Below are 18,373 nucleotides of genomic sequence, written 5' to 3'. Positions count from 1 at the left end.
AATACTAGGCATTCTAAAGTCAAATTCCCGTAGCGTGAGCGCAACGCTATTTATAGTACAGATTGCGGGACTCTGTGCATATTTGAGTACTTATTTGCTGCACACGGCTATCAATGCACGGCGTAACGTGCGCAGCCCAGAGCCTCAGGGCACCAGCGCGGCCTCCTCCTCCTTTACAAGGTGCCGGGTGCATGCGCAATAAAAAATAGTTCGACACTCAGTCCTCGCTGGTCACATACCGCAAAGCTTAACACATCTTGGGAGGCTATATTTACGTACAACTAGGATTATTTTGCGGGCTACGCACGTGTCAGTTTTCTTAATTCTTGTGTACACCTGGAGTCGGCTAAGAAAGCAGCGCCTGTACATGGCAAGTCAACAACCCGATCACGCAGGCGTCGTGTTCCATTCGGAAGACGTTACGTGCGCGTGTTTGCGTGTTTTCGTGCGTTTTCTCGTGAGTGCAAGCGATCAAATCCGTGACTTTGGAGTGCGATTACTTTTCTAACCAGCGTTACACGACGCTGGCACTACGACAGATGCGGCCGGGCACATCGTAAGGTAGAATTCCTGTTCCCTGTATATATATATTTTTTTACTTTAGAGTGTTCTCCCAATGGCGATTCTGAAATGCGGTGTGACAATAAAAGCAACTTCGACTACTCTTCTAGCGTTAGATTCATCACTGCACCAATGCGGCGTTACTGTAGCTTGTGCATGCGCATTTTGCTTAATGATCATCATCAGATGGCGAAAGCTGCCTCGCACGCGCTCGTCGTGTCGAACGCCGCTCCTGTCTTCAGCACCTGCGCGTCGTTTGTGCGCCGACTGCCGTAAATCATCGCAGTTTAGGCTCGCCGTAGCACGTAAGCAGTCTAGCTGCTTTTGCAGAATTTGTGAGCGAGGGCAAAGCGCTGCGATCTGACGAGCATTCGCGCTTTGGTTTCTGTATTTAAGATAGCGGCTTTTTGGCGTAGTGTTCCATGGCTGTAGCGTGTAGTGACCGGCGGTCAAATGCTGCTGTTGTTTTTGCACAGGCGCTGCCGCGGCGAAGTCTCATGCTTTTGCGGTCCGCTGCTGTTGCTACTGCTGCTGATAGCGTCGTTTGACGGTGATCTTTGCCATCATCGGCTTGATGAGCGACAATCAGGATCTGAGCTTTGCCGTCGGCGCTGTGAACGCTGTGGGCGCCGTGAGACCAACCGAATCCCTGATGGCGGTGTCGGGTACGAACGGTGGACTGGATGCGCCGAACGTGTGCCGAGACTTCCTACGCAAGGTGACTGCTTTGTTGTGCTCGTTAGAGGGAAGCAGCACGGCGTTTCGTGAGATGTGCACTTAATGAAACGGCGATCGTACCTGCGTGCGTCGCAGCATGTTAACGCGTAGCGATAATGCACGCGCACATGGGAGTCGATCGATTGACGCTAGCCGAGATGCTAAGTTAATGCTGTAGTTTTAGTTTCCCCCGTTTTCGTCTGCGATCGTACTGAGGAATTTTTAGGCGCACTTCGTTAGTTTCGTCTTGTTACATTGCATAGGGAAACTTAAAGCAGAAAGGACTGTGCTCACATCCTTTCAAAACACGATGGGCCTGCCTACCATTAAACCAAACATACTCAGGACTTTGCTACGGTTCACTGTATCGGGTGCGAAGCCTTCTGAATATCCAAGGATTTCTTTAGTGCCACCTGTTACTTTATCCTAGTACGTTTGTAGTCAGAGTTAATTAGCAATCGTGGGCTAAGGGAGGGAGATTCTGTAAAGTGCTTAATCAAAACAAAGCTAAGGTCGTGTGCGTGTGAGACGCATATATTTTCTAAGAGACGATTCCTCGATATTTAGCAAGAAAAAAATAAATGTTCTCCGCTGTAAGTGGCCTCTGTTCTCCATGGCACTGCAATTGCTTGCGCGCATTCTCTTGAGCCTTCAGGTGTGTCACCGAGGCAGCCGCTGCAAGTTTGTGCATCCTGAGGGAATAGACAACGATGACATCCGTGGCACCATGGAGCCAGTGTTCTGCCACGATTTCCAGAACTCCGAGTGTCTGCGACCAAACTGCAAATTTCTTCACTGCACTCGTCAGGTGAGTTGGAAGTGCCCCATATTGGAAGGAAATGTACACACGTTGCTAGGGTTCAGGTTGAAGGAGGGTGTACTAGCTGGCAAAGGTATACAGTGTAGTGGGCCATGCCCTTAGTGTGTATCCATGTCTTCTTCGTTCTGTTTTTTTGAGATTGCTTGATTTACAGTACTGTACACTGAAAAAAAAAAAAGCAGACAGTACACATAGTTGACAAGTATGCAAGGCAAAGCTGGCATGCAGTGCTCAAGTAAATGCTGCACAAGTGTTCACCTTCTGTGTGGAACTAAACAGCACAAAAAGTGTGTACCTGCCTGGCAGGATGACAACAAATTGGCACATGCGTGCCCTACAATACAACTACTTTCTAGTTTCAGGCATTGCCCCAAATTACTGTAACAATTGATAGTATTGGGGCGCTGTGCTGTGGCATGTCTACAGCATTGGCGAACATGGTACCTTTGTCGCACTGTCAATTTAATGTTATTGATGCGAAACTATGTTCATTTGTAGTTTTATTAATTTGGTGCCAGCTCTGAGAAGTAATGAAAGCGCGTTCAACCAAATGAACTTGTTCACATGTGAATTGTGACCGAATGTGTAGGCAGTGGTGTTAGAGAGACTGAACATAATTACTGAACATTTTTGCATCTTGTAAATAAGAGTCCTTCAGCCCATTCCACTAATTTGCTGGTTCGTTGGCATAAAAGTGCACCAGAATTTTTTTGCCAGTAAATACTCTAAGTATCAGTGGTGATCGTGTTTTGTTTAAGCAGTGCTGTTGTGGTTGTTTTCTGCTGTGGTTCGGTCTATTTTCATATGCATAAGAGACATGGTATGCAAATCAAGTCAAATGGCCGAGCTTATGTACTTCAATCAAACTGTCGTTATTAATTCTTTGAGGTCTCAATATTTTTGTCAAATGCTTACTATAAGGGTTGATTGTTTTATTGCAGATTTAAAATGCTAAAACCATGCTATTTTGAAAAAAATTTCCCAAATTTTTCTGGCTATAGAAAGTGAGCAAAAACATATTTGACTTAAGTATAGAGGGGCTGCTTATTCATAAACAATAAAAATGAGAAAGAAGCCTATATTTATAACTGGCTACGTATGCTCATTGGAACAAACATGTCTCACAAAAAATATATATATGAAAACCAGGTTACTGTCAATTTTGCATCAATCAGTCTCATCATATATACATCCACTCCTTGGATAAGTACTCCTCTGTCAGATTCCTGTTTCGAATTGGCGATTGGTGTCTCAGTGGCTGACATCTAATGAAATTGAGTCCTGTTTGGCTTTGGGGAAGTAAACATAATAGGAAGAATCGTTGCATGACTCGCCCGCAGAAGGAAAACGTGCGTGCATGCCCACGTCATTGTCTATGTGTATTTGAGTGCATGTATGAAAAAAATATGGCACTGTGCCCTTAACAGAATCCTTGCATTTAGGCATGGATTGTGCTGAAATCAATGCCTAAAGGTTAAATCCATCCTTAGGTTTTGCTGAAATTTCTGTATTAAAAATAAAAAAAACTTATGAAATGTTAGGTTTTCAACAAGCATTTGGATTTGAAGCTTGTTTATGTGCTATACTTGTGCAGAAATTGAATTCATTGTGCTTGGTGCTCACAGGGTTGTATTGCAGTAGCAATGTTTGTTTCTCAAAGTCCAGTACGTGCAGTCATGGTTCACACACGTCCAGCCCTATGTGGAGTCTCATCAGCGCTAAAGACTAGTTGCGGTTGGCTGTGTCTTCAGTTTTTGTTCGCAGAGGGCAACAAGCATCTGGAAAAATGTAGTTTTGCTCATTTGTTGCGTCAAAGCGTGACAACAATGATATGAATAACAAAATTCTGTTTGCCCAAGTGTGAACCACTAAGGCTCACTAGGCCATAGTAGAGCTAGTGTTTGACTTAGGTTTTTCTCAAGTTTCTCGAAATGCTAAGTTTTTGTCAGGAGTACCAAGTATTGTTAGGCTGCACTATGCTTCTCTGGTTTCGATCAGTTCTTCAACACTTTGCACATGTCACATGGTTTTGGTAAGAGCATGTCATGTGACTTGCTGTTTACAGTTCTTGGTCGGAATATGCCACATCACCAGTTCTGTGATTGTAGTCGTATAACTAAAGGTCAAGTGATGATAAGTAATTTTTGGTCTCGTGACTAGTTGCACGATTTTAGTCGTGCCAATAGATGCCTTGTGATGTTGCAGTATTTTAGTCACGTGTCTAGCTGTTACGTGGTTTTGGTGGGAAGATGTCGCGTGACTAAGTGTTTGTGTTCTTTAGTTGCGTGACCAGCTGCTATGTGGTTTATGGCAGGAACATTTCACGTGACTAGCTGTGACGTTAACAGCTGTTATGTTAATAGCTGTTATGTAATTTGATGTGATGTGACTATGGTTACTCGAATTTAGGACGAAATGTTACGGGATGTCTGGTCACGTGAGTAGTGGTTACTTGATGTTTCGTGATTTTAATCATGTGAACTTTAATTTAATGTTGTGTGACTAGTTAATATGTAATGTTATGTGATTTAGTTAAAGTGAATAGATGTGATTTTTGGTCACATTGCTAGTTCATAAGTGATGTTACACAATTTTAGTACTGTGACTTGTTACTTGATCTTTGGTCAACATATTTGCCCATCGCAGTTGTTGCATTCCGCAGCTGGAAAAATAAGCGCACGTGTTGTGGGATTGAAGCAAAAGGTGACGACCAAGCGAGTGTGCACTGCTTCATTTCTGTTTTCGTTAGTCAGCCCCGCCGCGGTGGTCTGGTGGCTAAGGTACTCGGCTGCTGACCCGCAGGTCGCGGTATCGAATCCTGGCTGCGGCGGCTGCATTTTCGGTGGAGGCGGAAATGCCGTAGGCCTGTGTGCTCAGATTTGGGTGCACGTTAAAGAACCCCAGGTGGTCGAAATTTCCGGAGCCCTCCGCTACGGCGTCTCTCATAATCATATCGTGGTTTTGGGACGTTAAAACCCACAAATCAATCAATCAAATGTTTTCGTTAGTCAGTGCAACAAAAAGCTTTAACAGTTCTACTGCTCAAGCTTTTCACAATTTTTCACAATGGTATGGGCAAAGGCGTTTCCAGAAGGGGAGCTGTTTGTGTAATTTCTATAGCAGCGCAGTGGAAGACTGTAAATGAGCTAAAGATTCCAAAGACGGTTAGGCTCATGGTATACCGATGGGATCACATAGATACTTTTGATCATGTGATCAAGGCCGATTCATATTAGGGTCTAGCTGTGCTAGGTTTTACTGCATGGTCACATTTAATTGTGGTCAGTGGGATCAATACGATTCCAATCTGTGCATCATGACCTGACTCCGTGATCGCGATTTGGCTCACGTCAGTGCCAAACTCAACCAGGATAAGGCTGTACCATGCAGCAGTGATTACCTTGTTATCACGATCTTGAAGCCCAATTCAGATAGGCCCCGATTGTGATAGAGTGCCCATGAATCACTGGTTTTAAAGAACCCCAGTGTAATCTGTAGCCCCCCTCTGCAGTTTTTTTTTCATAATCACATCGTGTTTTGGGATGTAAAACTCCAACCATTGTTATCAGTGGACTGTTTAATACAGCGTCCAGTGCATTCTGAAGCCTCCCCCCCTCCCCTCTGCAGTTTCTCTCATAACCACATCGTTGTTTTGGGATGTAAAACACCAGCAGTTCTTATCACTCAGCCGTTTCATATAGCGTATCAGTCCAGTCAAGTGTACCACATTTTAGTACACTGTATTAGAGAATGCTCCATTTAGGAGCGGATTTATCTACACTCATACCTCGATGTAAGGAACCCTGATATAACGAATTATCGGTTATAACGAAATAAATTGAACATAACTTTGTCATAGCTACAGTGCTACAACTATATGTTTATAACGAATTTTCGAATAAAATGTATTTTCGTGCAGGTTGGACTTTGTTGTAATGAGGTTAGAGTGTTTTCATTTGTTAATTAGGAGTGCGGTGGAACCTGTTTGATAGACATGCACGGGGAGCTAGTCTTGTCTCTGACATGAGCCTTACGTGAGGTGTCTTTTATAAGCAGGGTACTAGTTTCCCATTTCCTGATCAATTCCTATTTTAAATTCCTCTTTTAGATCGGTGTCTTCACGAAGTGGTTCAACTGTTATTAACCAAAGAAAACATTGGCAGAAAGCGAATGATATAGAAATTATTGTGTCAGAAGCAAAATATTTGAAAAACATTGGAAACATTGAAAAATAATTCGGTGTTGAAGGGCTTGAGTCTGCTTGTGTATGCCCTGCACAGGAGGAAGAACTGTTCCGCACAACAGGGCGCTTGCCACCATCGGCTGGGGGCGTGTCAGAGCCGCCACAAGTGGTCGGCTTGATCCCGCCCGTTTGCAAGGATTTCCTGAAAGGAGACTGCCGTCGTGCAGGCCGCTGCAAGTTCCGGCACCTAGGTGAGGAGGAGCCCGAAGCCAAGCGACGGGCCTTGGACGATGAGATGGGCTATCGGGTGCTGCAGCAAGAGAATGCCATCCTACGCCGCAAGGTCGGCCGTCCCACTCCCTATTCCCGATTTTTGCAGCATTAAAGGCCTTTTCACTGCCCGCCGGGCACTCACCGTCCCCCCACTCGTGGATCTCTCTCTTACCTGGGCTGGGGGCGCGAGCGCGGGGTGCAGTGCGGCAAAGTGCGCAGTTAGGGCCTGAATGCGATGAAAAAAGCGGCATATGCATACGCTAAGAGCATATTGTGACGGGCAAAGCATTAGAATGCAAGGCAGAAATGTACGCGAAATGGCAATGTGAAAGTGCACACGAACGCTACTTTAGAAGCACGATGTAAGAGCATGTAGCTATGGTAAACTGTCGATGCTAGGCGAAACCGCAGGCGGAGGTGCGGCAAAAGTGCATTGTCGTTTTGTGTGGAGTACGCACGAGCAAGGTCTGTGCATAAGTGCGCATACACGCATCTTTAGTAGCGCGTTGCAAGGGCGCGTGGCAATGGCAAACTGTGTCGCAAAGTTGCAAGCGGAAGTATGGCGGAAGGACAGCGCAGTGCTGCGTGGCGAATGCGTGGGCGAGAGCGTTGCAGCGTGGCGAAGTGTGCAAGTTTTAGGCAAAAGCGTGCTTGAAACTGCGAGCGGCACTGCAAAAAGCGCGGCGCAGAAGAGTACAAAGGCTGCGAAATTTGACAGGTCCCGGATTCTGAATGGTGGACGAACTGCTGCAGCAACGTGTGTATTCGGGAACCCCGGAGAGCAGCATAAAGACAGATTTTAGTTGTCGCGAAGTGAACTTGAGGCACGGCAGATGACTTGAAAAGTTTCAGCGTGTCGCCACAAAACATAACCTGTAAGTTGTGCTTATGCTGCTGAACATTACTGAAGAAAGCTTAAGAGTGGGGGAGAGAGAGAGATAGAGTGCAATGGACGGTGCAGTTGTGCTAGTTGATTGCCAACTAACCTCTGTAACATGCATGTTTTATTACAAATTTTTCGTTATTTGGTCCTTTGTCAGATTACATTGTTATGACAATGCGAATGAGCTTTAGTCTCTATTATAAACATGCTTTTCTTACATGTCTCAATATTTAGGTGTTTTTTTTTTCGCCAATAAAAGGTTGTCAATCTCAAAATGAAAAAGTAGTGGCCATCTTTGGAACTTGCTCAATAGTTTAGCTTATCTGAGTAGTATGTATACCCAGGAGTTGCACGTATAGTGATCATACAGATCATGTAACAGAAAAACATATTGACATCTTGGCAGCCTGTTTGGTTTTCGGTGCCTCCAGGGCTACAGCTCAATGCAGTGGCATTGCAGGTGACAAAGCGTGTTTAAGCAAGCGCCAAAATGTTGGCAATGCTCTTCTTTGACATGATTGCCTTATCTGAAATGAACAGCTTGTTGGCAGAAAAGATGGCTTACAAATATGTCCGAGCTTTGAGGACGCTTCATATGGTGCAGAAAAATTTAAAATTAAGAATGGAAGTATGTCGGTACACCTTTCAGTATTAAGTATCATGAAGCAACGGCATTGGCAAGTCTGACTTTTGTCAAACATTTTTTTTGCGTGAGACAATCCTGTTATGAGCCAATACAAGTTTTAAAGTTTAGCTTTTCTTTTTTTTTCATCTTCTTACATTGCTACAAATCTATTATCTAAATGAGAGACAAGATGTTTGTCATAACAGCAGATGTAGATACATGTGAAAGAAGGTGGAGTAGTGGCAAGCTCGCATAAGCCTATATATACTTAGATTGGTTTTACATGCGGAGCTTCATTTCCCTTTCTTGTTTTAGTTGTACTGTGATTTTGTGAATGAATGCAAGCTGACAGAAAGCTTAGCATGCAGATTAAATTAGTTAATTATGTCCTAAAAAATATGAAGTTCATTGATGACCTATTCTGTACTATTCCCCATCCTGAAATAGGGTAGTAACAACCTATGGAAACTCCTTAGAATATTCCATATGTCTTTTTTTTTAAATTTCTTAACGCAATCTTAATACTTTGGACATGTACGTCTAAAATTCTTGCACTTGTCTTCCCATCTTGTAACTGGCAGGGGTGAATCACATTTCGACAGCACTACTAGCCTATTTATCGAGATGACACATGGTTGAATTTCACCGACTATTGCCTTGTGCAGTTTTGGTTTCACTCAAAACTGAGGCTTGGTGTGTGATACATTTCGATAATGCATTTAAAAACTCTTAACTTTTTATTTAACATACTACCTCTATATAAGAATGCGAATTCCCTACTTCCTGAATGACTACATGTGATTGGGGATGTACTCAATATAAATGCCAGGTAGTGAACTACCAGGCCCTTGAGCAGTCTTGGTCAGTGTTACCAATGTAGGGAGAAGTCTCATTAAATAAAGCAATCAATAGAGCTGACTAGGTAAAAGCTTTTTTTTTTTTTTGCAGTTCCTCATTGATGAAGCATTTGCACTGCCCTACCACATGCTCTTCAAAGAGTCGCTTTCTTATTTTTTGTCTAAATAGGTAAAAAGATAAGTAGGAAATAAACTAGTGAAATATGGGCTAACAATTTGAAAATCCTAATATGTAAAAGGCATGTAGGAAGCCATTGAAGTGGAGAAATGAACTATGGACAAATAGACTAACAATCTGAATTTTAATATGTAAGAAATAATAAAATAATAAAATTCAGATTGTTAGTCGATTTGTCACCTGTGCACAGCTCCTATTCCAACAACTTTGTGAAAGTTATTTGAACAGTGCTCCAACAGCTTTCGCAAAACAGTTAGAACAGAAGGTGTGCACAGGTTCGGATGATTTGTTTCATTATTTTGCTGAGTTTTTTGTCAGTGCGCTAGTTGACCACTTTTCACACCGTTGATTGTGAACAGGCATGTCTTGTTGTTGCCTTTAGGGCTTTTAGTTGTGCTCACACAGGCCTACAGCATAGACACTACGAAGACATCCAGGTAGCTCCACGCGCACAAGTGATGCACTAAAGCATTAACACTTTTATGGACTGGCCTTTCGTGTGCTCACTAAATGATGAACTCGCAAGGCTGGCTAGAAAAAAAAATTAGAACTGTGGCTTAGTTCCACAGAGCAGATCGATTATCTCGTATACTTGTTACCATGTTTCAAAACAAATATGTTTTAGCAGTCTAGCCTTTGCATGCAATGTTAAACACACAATGTTAACGGCTTTTAAAGCCGTTAACTCTAATCCACGGCACGGCCATGCTGTAGTCACAAGTTTATATTTCGGTGGTCTGATACCTTTCAACACAAAAAATGTTACTAATAGAAGTGTGTGCCATGTTTTTAATCCTATGTGCGCAAAACAAGCAAAATTCCTTCCTAGATCCGTAAAAATTTGTGTATGCCTATATCGCTCGTCTCACAGGTGGATGACTTGAAGAAGCAAGTGGCTGATCTGATGGCCACCAACGAGTTCCTGCTGGATCAGAACGCAGCATTGCGGCTGAGCAAGCAGTCGCCCGCTGGCACTCAGCCACTTGGCGTGATTCCCACGGCGGCTGCGTTAGGGCCCGTGACACCGTTGGGTGGCACAGCCGACCTGACTTCCACACCGCAGAGCATGACACCCATGATGCCTGTGGTGCCAGTGTCGATATCGTCCAGCCTGCCAGCTTCTCTTTCACAGAGCCTCGCGCAAACCATAATCACCATGAGCAGCCCGTCTGCACCCCTGGTTTCATACCCTGTCATGACTCAAAGCCTGCGCCCAGTCATTGCTCACCGCATGACTCATTAGGCCCGCCCCAAGTGACGGCCCATGTTCCCGATCTCTTTTGCACAGTCTGGATTGTGTGACGGGCGCACCTCTTGGTCGAGGCAAGGGCCGAGTGTTCTTGCCAAACGCCTCTGCCTAATTCCAAGGCGTTGTCTTGTTGGTATGGACGTATTCTGCTGCCGCATGGCAGGTGTATTTGATGCTGGTAGTTTTACTGCTGTGTTGGCCCCGACACAAAAATCCGGACGGGTGATACAGAGGTCATTTCTCTACTCCACCTACATTCACTTTCCCCTCTTCGAGTTTCTGTGGATAAAAGCCATTCCTTCCCAGATTTTGCGGTGTGAACTCGGATTTCAACTCACCAGCTCTCCTGCTGCCATTGTTGTGTCTGATGCTAAGGGGGAAGCTGTATCATGAATAATTTGAGACCTGGTGCAAATGTTGTGAGCTGGTGGCTTGGAAGGAAACCAGACGCAGTCTTGTATTCCTGGTTGGGAAAAAAAATAAATTATTGCCAGCATTCTAAATTTTGGGCGATTGTCAGAGCCAAACTGTTTATTTTACAAATGGATTTTTTTTTGTCGTTAGGCATGATGTATTCTTGGCTTTTGGTCTGGTACAACATATATTAAGTGGGCGTATTGAGTTTTGTCACGTCATGTTGGCTGTTGCGAATTGTGGTACAATCACTAACACGCATTATTGCAGCTGGTTTCATCATGCATGCTACTCTTCATTCTTTCATACTTTTTTATTTTGTCATGCTTCATACTGGCCACAACAAACTACTAGAGCAACCATCTCTACAGGGGTGCACCTTCATTAAATTGTTTGATATATTATACCTTTTTGTACATTCACAAATGAAATAGAATTGTGCTTTCTTTGGTGCTGTAGTGTCCCATTGCACTTCTTTTGCTTTAATCTTTTTCCAGTCATGCATTATGTAGTCTCTTGAACCACCTTGCTTACGTGTTTTGGTATTCTTGCCCACGCAATGCCTTATCGCAGTCGTTACACAGTTTATTGATGTGAGGGGAGCACTGTTTGAAAAAGAAAAGTTTGCAGACGGCATATTGGTGGACCGAATTGCATGTAGCTTCTCAGTGGCTCCCTATTTTCAGGTGAGGTGCGGTGTGTTCAATTTGCACTTTGACCTTTAGACAGGGGTGCCCACCTGGCGACCTTTTTTTTTCCACTGAAGATAACAGCAAAAGTGCGAATTTTGCTTGTTTTAATATGAAGCAAAATTGCAAATCTTGTTTATCAAGCAGTGGGCACTACAAAAGCTTACAAATGTTTTGGCCTTGTTGGTTTTTCATGTGTAGCGTGCATATTCACACAGCGTGCAACACAGACTTCATGTGAAGGCACAGAGTGGACACAATGCAGTAGGTAGTTCTCAAATCAGTGTACCGTGTCGTTAAAGTTCGATCAACGCTCAAAATCATTCACTACTCCCATCGGTGGAAGCTGTGAACCTGTTACAATGCCGTATTTTCTTTTTTTTTCTTTACAAAAGTAGGGGTGTCATAGTTAGAGAAAGTGCTGCGAAATGGTGCTTTGGCAAGCATTACTTACCGTAGTGGATTGTTTTGGCAACCTGTAATTCAGGCAGCTGGTTGCCTTTGCTATCTCGGCGATTGCTTGCATGTTTAGCGAATCTTTCACGTTGTGTCCTGCGAATTTCTGTGCTTCCGGAGTCTGCTTCGCCACTATACATAACAGGTTGTACTACAGCATGCGTGAGCAAATTGTGATTGAAGCCTACTGTTTAGTATGGCTCACTTGCCCCTGAATTGTTTTGGAATTCGATAATGCAGGTGCCAAACGTTGCTACATCTGACACTACTTTTAACAGTGATTACTTGTAGTTTTAGCTCTGGATAGATGCTAGATCACCACTTGAAGATGATTGTGTTGACTACTGGCTGGCAAGACTTTGACTCCTTGACTTGGTGGGCAGTGTCGTTGCTGTGCAGTGAAAGTACAGTAGAACGCTGTCATTATATTTTCAGGCTTTTTTTTTCCCTTTCAGTCTCTCTGAATATTGAAAAATACCCCCTGTAGACTTGCACTATAGCTGCACCCTCACCTTTGAACAAAGAATTTTCGCCAGCAAGCATGTTTAGGTTTGATTAATTTCTGAGCTGCACTTGAAAATTTTAGACAAGGCTCGGTCTTTTTGTAAATAACACGCAGCATGTCTAACTTGGCTGCGTCAAGCCATAGACGCAGTAGTGTGCGAGTATGTTTCACGTTTGCCCGTGTCAAAATTTCGTACAAACTCACCTGAAAGAAGATGGTACTGTGATTTGCCTGGCATCCTTTGAAGTAGTAAATGCTACAGCCTTTGAATTGGAATTTGTTGGCTTGTGTATTGACTTGAGAATTGATTAATTCAGAATAGTTGGTCCTGAATAGAGTATATTGCTTTGCTCGCTGCATTGTTAAAAAAAAAAGTGCTTTTTATAGGTTTCAATGTATGCACTTCGTCTTTCTGATGCAGCTGCAGTGTGAATGAGAGCAACTAGGCTTGTGCGAATATTCGAATAAATACTAATGGATTCAAATTATTTTCAATTCGAATTTAAATTATGGGAAATTTCAAGGTGTTCAAAATAAACAAAAAAATGCAATTTATTGCAACTTTCTGTAAAGGCGGTTTCGCTGCAGTGGAGGGGTGCCATACTGTAAATACACCTTTTCAGAAAAAATCTGCACTGCCACGAAGCTCTACTTCAAGGTTGAATGAACACATCCCTCTCATCAATTCTTTCCATTTTTAACTTTAAGGCTTGTTAATGCTGGATCATATGCGTTAAGCATAACAAACCTTAAGATATACCATTTTACTGGTTGTTGCTAGCATTAAGACAAATGCTGCTACTATTCAAAGTTCTACCACTTTCTCTGAATCAAAAATGACATTTATGCATTCACTGTTTCAATTAAAAAAATATTGTGCAGGTTAGTGTGGTCGCGGCATATATGCTCGTTTTTGTTGCTAGTATGTGATATATACTTTTCAAATTCGATTTGAAATTATTAGAACCAAATCATAATTCGCTATGAACCTAAAATTTACTCTGCACTAGCATGGTAGCAACCCCTCATTCGCGAGCCGACAAACATTTATTTCACAGCTTGAAAGTCCTGACCTGGCTGAGATTTATTATGTCTGCAAAAGTCATGGAAAATATAAATGCGGTTGAGCCTTAGTGCAGTTGATACTCTATTTAACAAAGTGATGCCACGGATTTAGTTAAATCAAGAAGTTTGTGAAACCTGGAAATAAATTTTTGTGTCCTTGGAAATGTAAAATTGTAACATAGCGACACCTGAAAGCTACCGCAGAATTGTACTTGCCCCTGACCCACTCTTGCACCTGAAAAAAGTCAGCAAAGGCGGCCAGCAAATGCAAGCATTCACGCCCCATCGATGGAGGTCACATCATGTGAAGCTTGTCACAGGCATTGACAATGGCATTCACAGGATTTCCTATTAGGCGAGGGGGGGGGGGGGGGGGGGCGAGGGTCTCATGCGCACGCCTATGGGCTCCGATATGCAAAGATGGGTAGAACGAAAGCAGTGGTTGTGCACGAACCTGCCAAGCAAAAAAATTGAGGCGACAATCGGTGCCACCTGTCGCATAAGTAATGGAATAACAAAAGCGACTGCTCTGGTGTTCCTGCGGGAGCATTTAAAGGGACAACTAAACAATGCTGCTCCGAGCGCCGCCTGGTATTCAGGGTTATTGGCTGCCGGGTCCAATGTTCTTTGCATGGGTGTGGCATGCAGCCACATTAAAATAAAAATTAAAATTGAAGTTGTGACTTGAGCAACAAACTATATGTGATACCGCGATAGTGTTGGAGTGCATGCTCGAAGAAAAACAAGTGGTTAAAATTAGGTAAAAATCCCCAATTTTTACTAATTTGTTTCAGGAAAAGTTTTATTAAGTCAGGTTAGGTGCCAGGTTAGCTTCGTGAACTTGGGTCGATGAGAACAGTGAATGCCTTCAGTACATGCCGGAGAATGGGAATCTAAAATTTCCTCGACTGGGAACCTCACAAAGTAATTTAATTGTATATTGAACTTTCGTGACCACTCTGCTTTCCTGGTACATTGGGCACTGTGTGATTTGAACCATATGTGTAAGAAGATCAGATATGAATAAGTGCTGTTTCTCATGTTTAATTTTTGATATATAAGGGAGCCTTGTAACACTTGTTCAGCAGGGTCAGGAAATGCTGCTGTTTGATAATCAATGCTCCTGAGAACATGCGAGCCAAACGTTATAGCGCAGCACGCAGCTTGCAATTCACAACAGGTTCTCCATGTCGACTGAAAATCGCTCCCGCATCTCTCAACAAATGATGCCATCTACTCAGATGACTGCGCCATATACCCATACTCGCGGCCATTGGGTGAATTGAAAGTTACTGCGGCCATTATGCATCTGCGATTACCCAGGAAATAAGCCACACATTCTTATAATAAACAAACGTGATGCAACTTATTAGTGTGCACCTTATGCAACTTATTTTCCTTTATGCTATCCCTTCCTACTTGGCTTCCTGTGTGTTCGTGAGGGAAAGAGGAAAGAAAGCAATTACACTGTGCAGCAAAGTTCTGTTAGACTGAAAATTGTGGTAGTCAATTCGTGAGGCAATAAACTCCTTTAATGATGTCATTTGACGATAGCTTGAAAAAGTGTTGTAGGGTACCTTTAAGAAGAGATTCTTAATGTTGCTTATACAGAAGGATTTGAAGTTTGCGGGTTTGTTGTAGGTATATTTGGGTTTTGCCGAGTATTCTGCCAGTTGAACAGTCAGAAAGGGCCAGCAGGTAAGTAGTCGAATTTGTATTGTGCTGCAAGCCATCAGCTGAACAGGCTTAGTTTATAGCCTGCATAATTTGACAAAGAGAACATGTTGTCAGAGTCCGCCATGCCTAGCCGTTGGCTGTTTTCAAGGGTCCCTGAAGTATGCGAGAAACTTAATAAGCTGAAGAATAGAAGAGCCCCCGTGCTCGCCCTGTTGTGTGGAGCACCAATACGGCTGCTGCACTTCGCTCTGCATGTAGACACCTCACACAGGCTTCTTTGGTTTAAGTATTTAAAGAAAAAGTGGTGACGGTGGCAAATCTTACATGCCAACCACATTCACTCACCATCTTCACCTTCACACATGCCACCAGAACAAAATGTCACCTTTGCAGTTCTATAGCTTTTCTTTAGGCTGCATGTAACATCTGTCCTCAATAGTAGAAAAAATGTAGTCAAGATATGCTTTGAGTCAACTTCATGTGACGCGTGCACGGAAATGGAGAAAAAAAATTGGCGCACCTAGGATACCTTCTTGGATCTTTTAGAAGCATAATTGGTGAATTGATGCTATTTTTTGTCACATTAAAACTACTACGTAGCATAAATTAAATGGAACATAGTAAGCTGACGTACATAAATCGATATACAGTAAAACTCCGTTAATTCGAAGGCACTGGGGCCGCAAGAAAGCTTAGAATTACCAGAACATAGAAAAAGTGAGATGCAAGGAACAACTATTCAAACTAATCAGTGCTCGTCGTTTGCTGTGCCGGCTAGCTTGCGGCTCCAAAGGTCATGCTTTTCAGCGATACCTTGGCTTTATTTTGCCGCTAACATAGAGGAACGGTGGGCCTTGCTGCTGCTACCGGAAAAGAAAAAAAGAAAACGCGGTCGTGATCGACTAAAATGTGCGCCTGCAGAAAACAAGACATCTTCACTGCAACACAGTAGTGACACGCGGGCAGCATGTCGCCTTCTCCTTGCTGCGTCAGCACGTCATGATGCGACCATTCGCACATTATTTCTAATATAATAATAAATTTAATAATGGCCAGTATGACAAAGCTCACAATGTGTTTTGGCTGAAAAAAAAATACTTTCGAATTTCGTTTTCGAAGTAGGTGTTGCTGGCAAGAACTCCGCCAGCAGGGCAAAGACGCGAATTGCTGGAGCAACCGGCAATCGGAGGTTCGCATACATCACGATTCCCGCTAAACTGTTATTCATTAATTTATTTACAATCGCAGAAAAAATGGGTAAACCATGACCCGCTGACGCTGCGAAAATCACGCAATAAGCTGCCCGCGTGTCACTGCTGTGTTGCAGTGAAGCACGGCTCGTTTTCCGCAGGTGCATGTTTTGGCGGATCACGAGACCAGTTTTTTTTTTCTTTTTTTTTTGCGATAGAAGTAGCCAGACTGAGGTGCTTCAGCTGCCACTCATTGGTATCGATACGTTACGTTGCCATGTGGTAATTAATGGCCGTCGTTTTCGCGGCGAAATCGGGATATGGAAATGGCACATGGTACCCAAAGTTTACTGGTGCCGGCCGCCGCTTCAAATTACCCACTCTAACTTACATTGGAAAATACGGGACCGCAGAAATCCTACGAATTAAGCGGGATTTCTAAATAACCGAGCTCGAATCAACGAGGTTTTACTGCAAATGAGTTGTTAGCGAAGCATAGGACTACAATTCTATTTTACTGTGCCACTTTATCAGTCGGAAATGGAAGAAAAACACCATGCATGCCTGTGTGGAACACACAGCTCAGTCGCTGCGGAAGATGGACTGCCCTTTCTCGAGCCTGTCGCAAACTCTTTAGCAGCGACTACTAAAAGAACAGGTACAAGGTATACCCACTATACAACGATTCCTTCCGGGAAAAAAAAAATGAGAGAGAGAGAAAAAGGTACATGCTTAACATTACAAGGCGTTTGTGGGCTTTGTTGATGCTGTTGCTGATAATGGAGAATGACCGAGACTTGCAATGGGTGGGATGCTTTAAACCAATAACAGCTCGATCCGGTGTGCAGTGTGACCACCCTTACAACACACGTACGCCCCTCCCCCTCTCTCCTTGCAACGCCGATGCAGGCAGAGTCTGCTGGCCCACGTTCTCTCCCCCAGCTCTCCTCTAGGCATCCCTCCCAGCAGCGTTCTAAAACGGGCTCTCGCTGATCCAGCCCCGAAACGCATCGTATGGGCTCCTGGCCATCAGGGCTTACGAGGTAATGAGGCCGCTGACGCGGCCGCCCGAGCGCTTACCCACCGGGCTCCTCACCTTGGCTCTTATGACTCGGAGGCCAATACACCGCTGCTGCGGTTCAAAGAAATTCTGACCTATTATCGTGACACTCACCGCCTTTACCCGGCTCCTGCAAAGGGGTTGAGTAAGGCGGAAGAGCGAACTCTAAGGCGCCTGCAGACAGGTACTCTACTCTGTCCTGCAATCCTAAAACATTTCGATGCGAACACAGATGGGCGGTGCCCATACTGTGGGGAGACGTGTGATATCTTCCACATGGTATGGGCATGTCCGAAAAATCCCCACCTACCCCCTTCCCCTACCCCTTCCCGAGAGGCATGGGAGACTGCCCTCCTCAACTGCTCATCACTAGAGTCTCAACGGGCTCTAGTGAGACGGGCGCGAGTAGGGGCCTCGTCATGCGGTGTCCCGGACTAAGGACGCCGACCATGTAGCAGGGTCATGCTTTGGCCCCGTACCTCTCTCTTCTCTCTTTTATAATAAATGTTTTTCATCATCATCATCATCCCAGCAGCGTTTTCACACCCATCGCGCATCCACGTCCCCTCTCCTCTTCTACGCTCCACCCTTTCTCGCCTCGCAATGCCAACGCAGGCAACGTCTGCTAGAGAGTTTGGTTGAAAAAACGAATTGCTCGAGCACAACCGTTCACTGGTCACCCCATATATATATAGGCACTTCATCTTTACCTCCAAGGTAGTGCCGGTGGGATATCTCTCCTGTGCGTTGTAGAACAATAAAAATTTGCAGTGTGCGCGTCGACTAAAAGCGGACTACGGGCCTCTGTGTCCAATCCGAGTCTTCTGTCTCTCACGAGTCATTACCCATTAGGAGCGATTGGCATGTTTTAGTAAGAAACACCGGCCTATCACTGCGTGCTTTGCGACTCCCCAGGTTTCTTTCCTGCGCAACGCTGCGATGAGCGCCAGCGTCGTCACCGCCAGTTTAAG

The 18,373-nt window shown here is 44.0% G+C and overlaps 1 protein-coding gene across 2 annotated transcripts; it reads left to right on the top strand.

Moving 5' to 3' along the window:
• The first annotated feature begins 224 nt into the window (after window positions 1-224).
• On the top strand, window positions 225-10,849 carry LOC142785117 (zinc finger CCCH domain-containing protein 10-like). Of its 2 annotated transcripts, none has more exons than XM_075883553.1 (5): window positions 225-561; window positions 1,038-1,279; window positions 1,934-2,086; window positions 6,379-6,624; window positions 9,969-10,849. In XM_075883553.1, exons 2-5 carry the CDS (start codon window positions 1,136-1,138, stop codon window positions 10,338-10,340), a joined length of 915 nt encoding a protein of 304 aa, XP_075739668.1. In that variant the 5' UTR covers window positions 225-561; window positions 1,038-1,135; the 3' UTR covers window positions 10,341-10,849. The 2 variants fall into 2 exon arrangements, with proteins under 2 accessions (XP_075739668.1, XP_075739669.1); XM_075883554.1 differs by lacking the exon at window positions 225-561 and adding an exon at window positions 754-866.
• The last annotated feature ends 7,524 nt before the right edge of the window (window positions 10,850-18,373 follow it).

This window comes from Rhipicephalus microplus, unplaced genomic scaffold, assembly GCF_043290135.1.
Source record: "Rhipicephalus microplus isolate Deutch F79 unplaced genomic scaffold, USDA_Rmic scaffold_18, whole genome shotgun sequence".
In the NCBI taxonomy this organism is placed as follows: domain Eukaryota; kingdom Metazoa; phylum Arthropoda; class Arachnida; order Ixodida; family Ixodidae; genus Rhipicephalus; species Rhipicephalus microplus.
The sequence above is the reverse complement of the archived record's forward strand: the minus strand, read 5'-3'. Positions and strand labels throughout refer to the sequence as shown.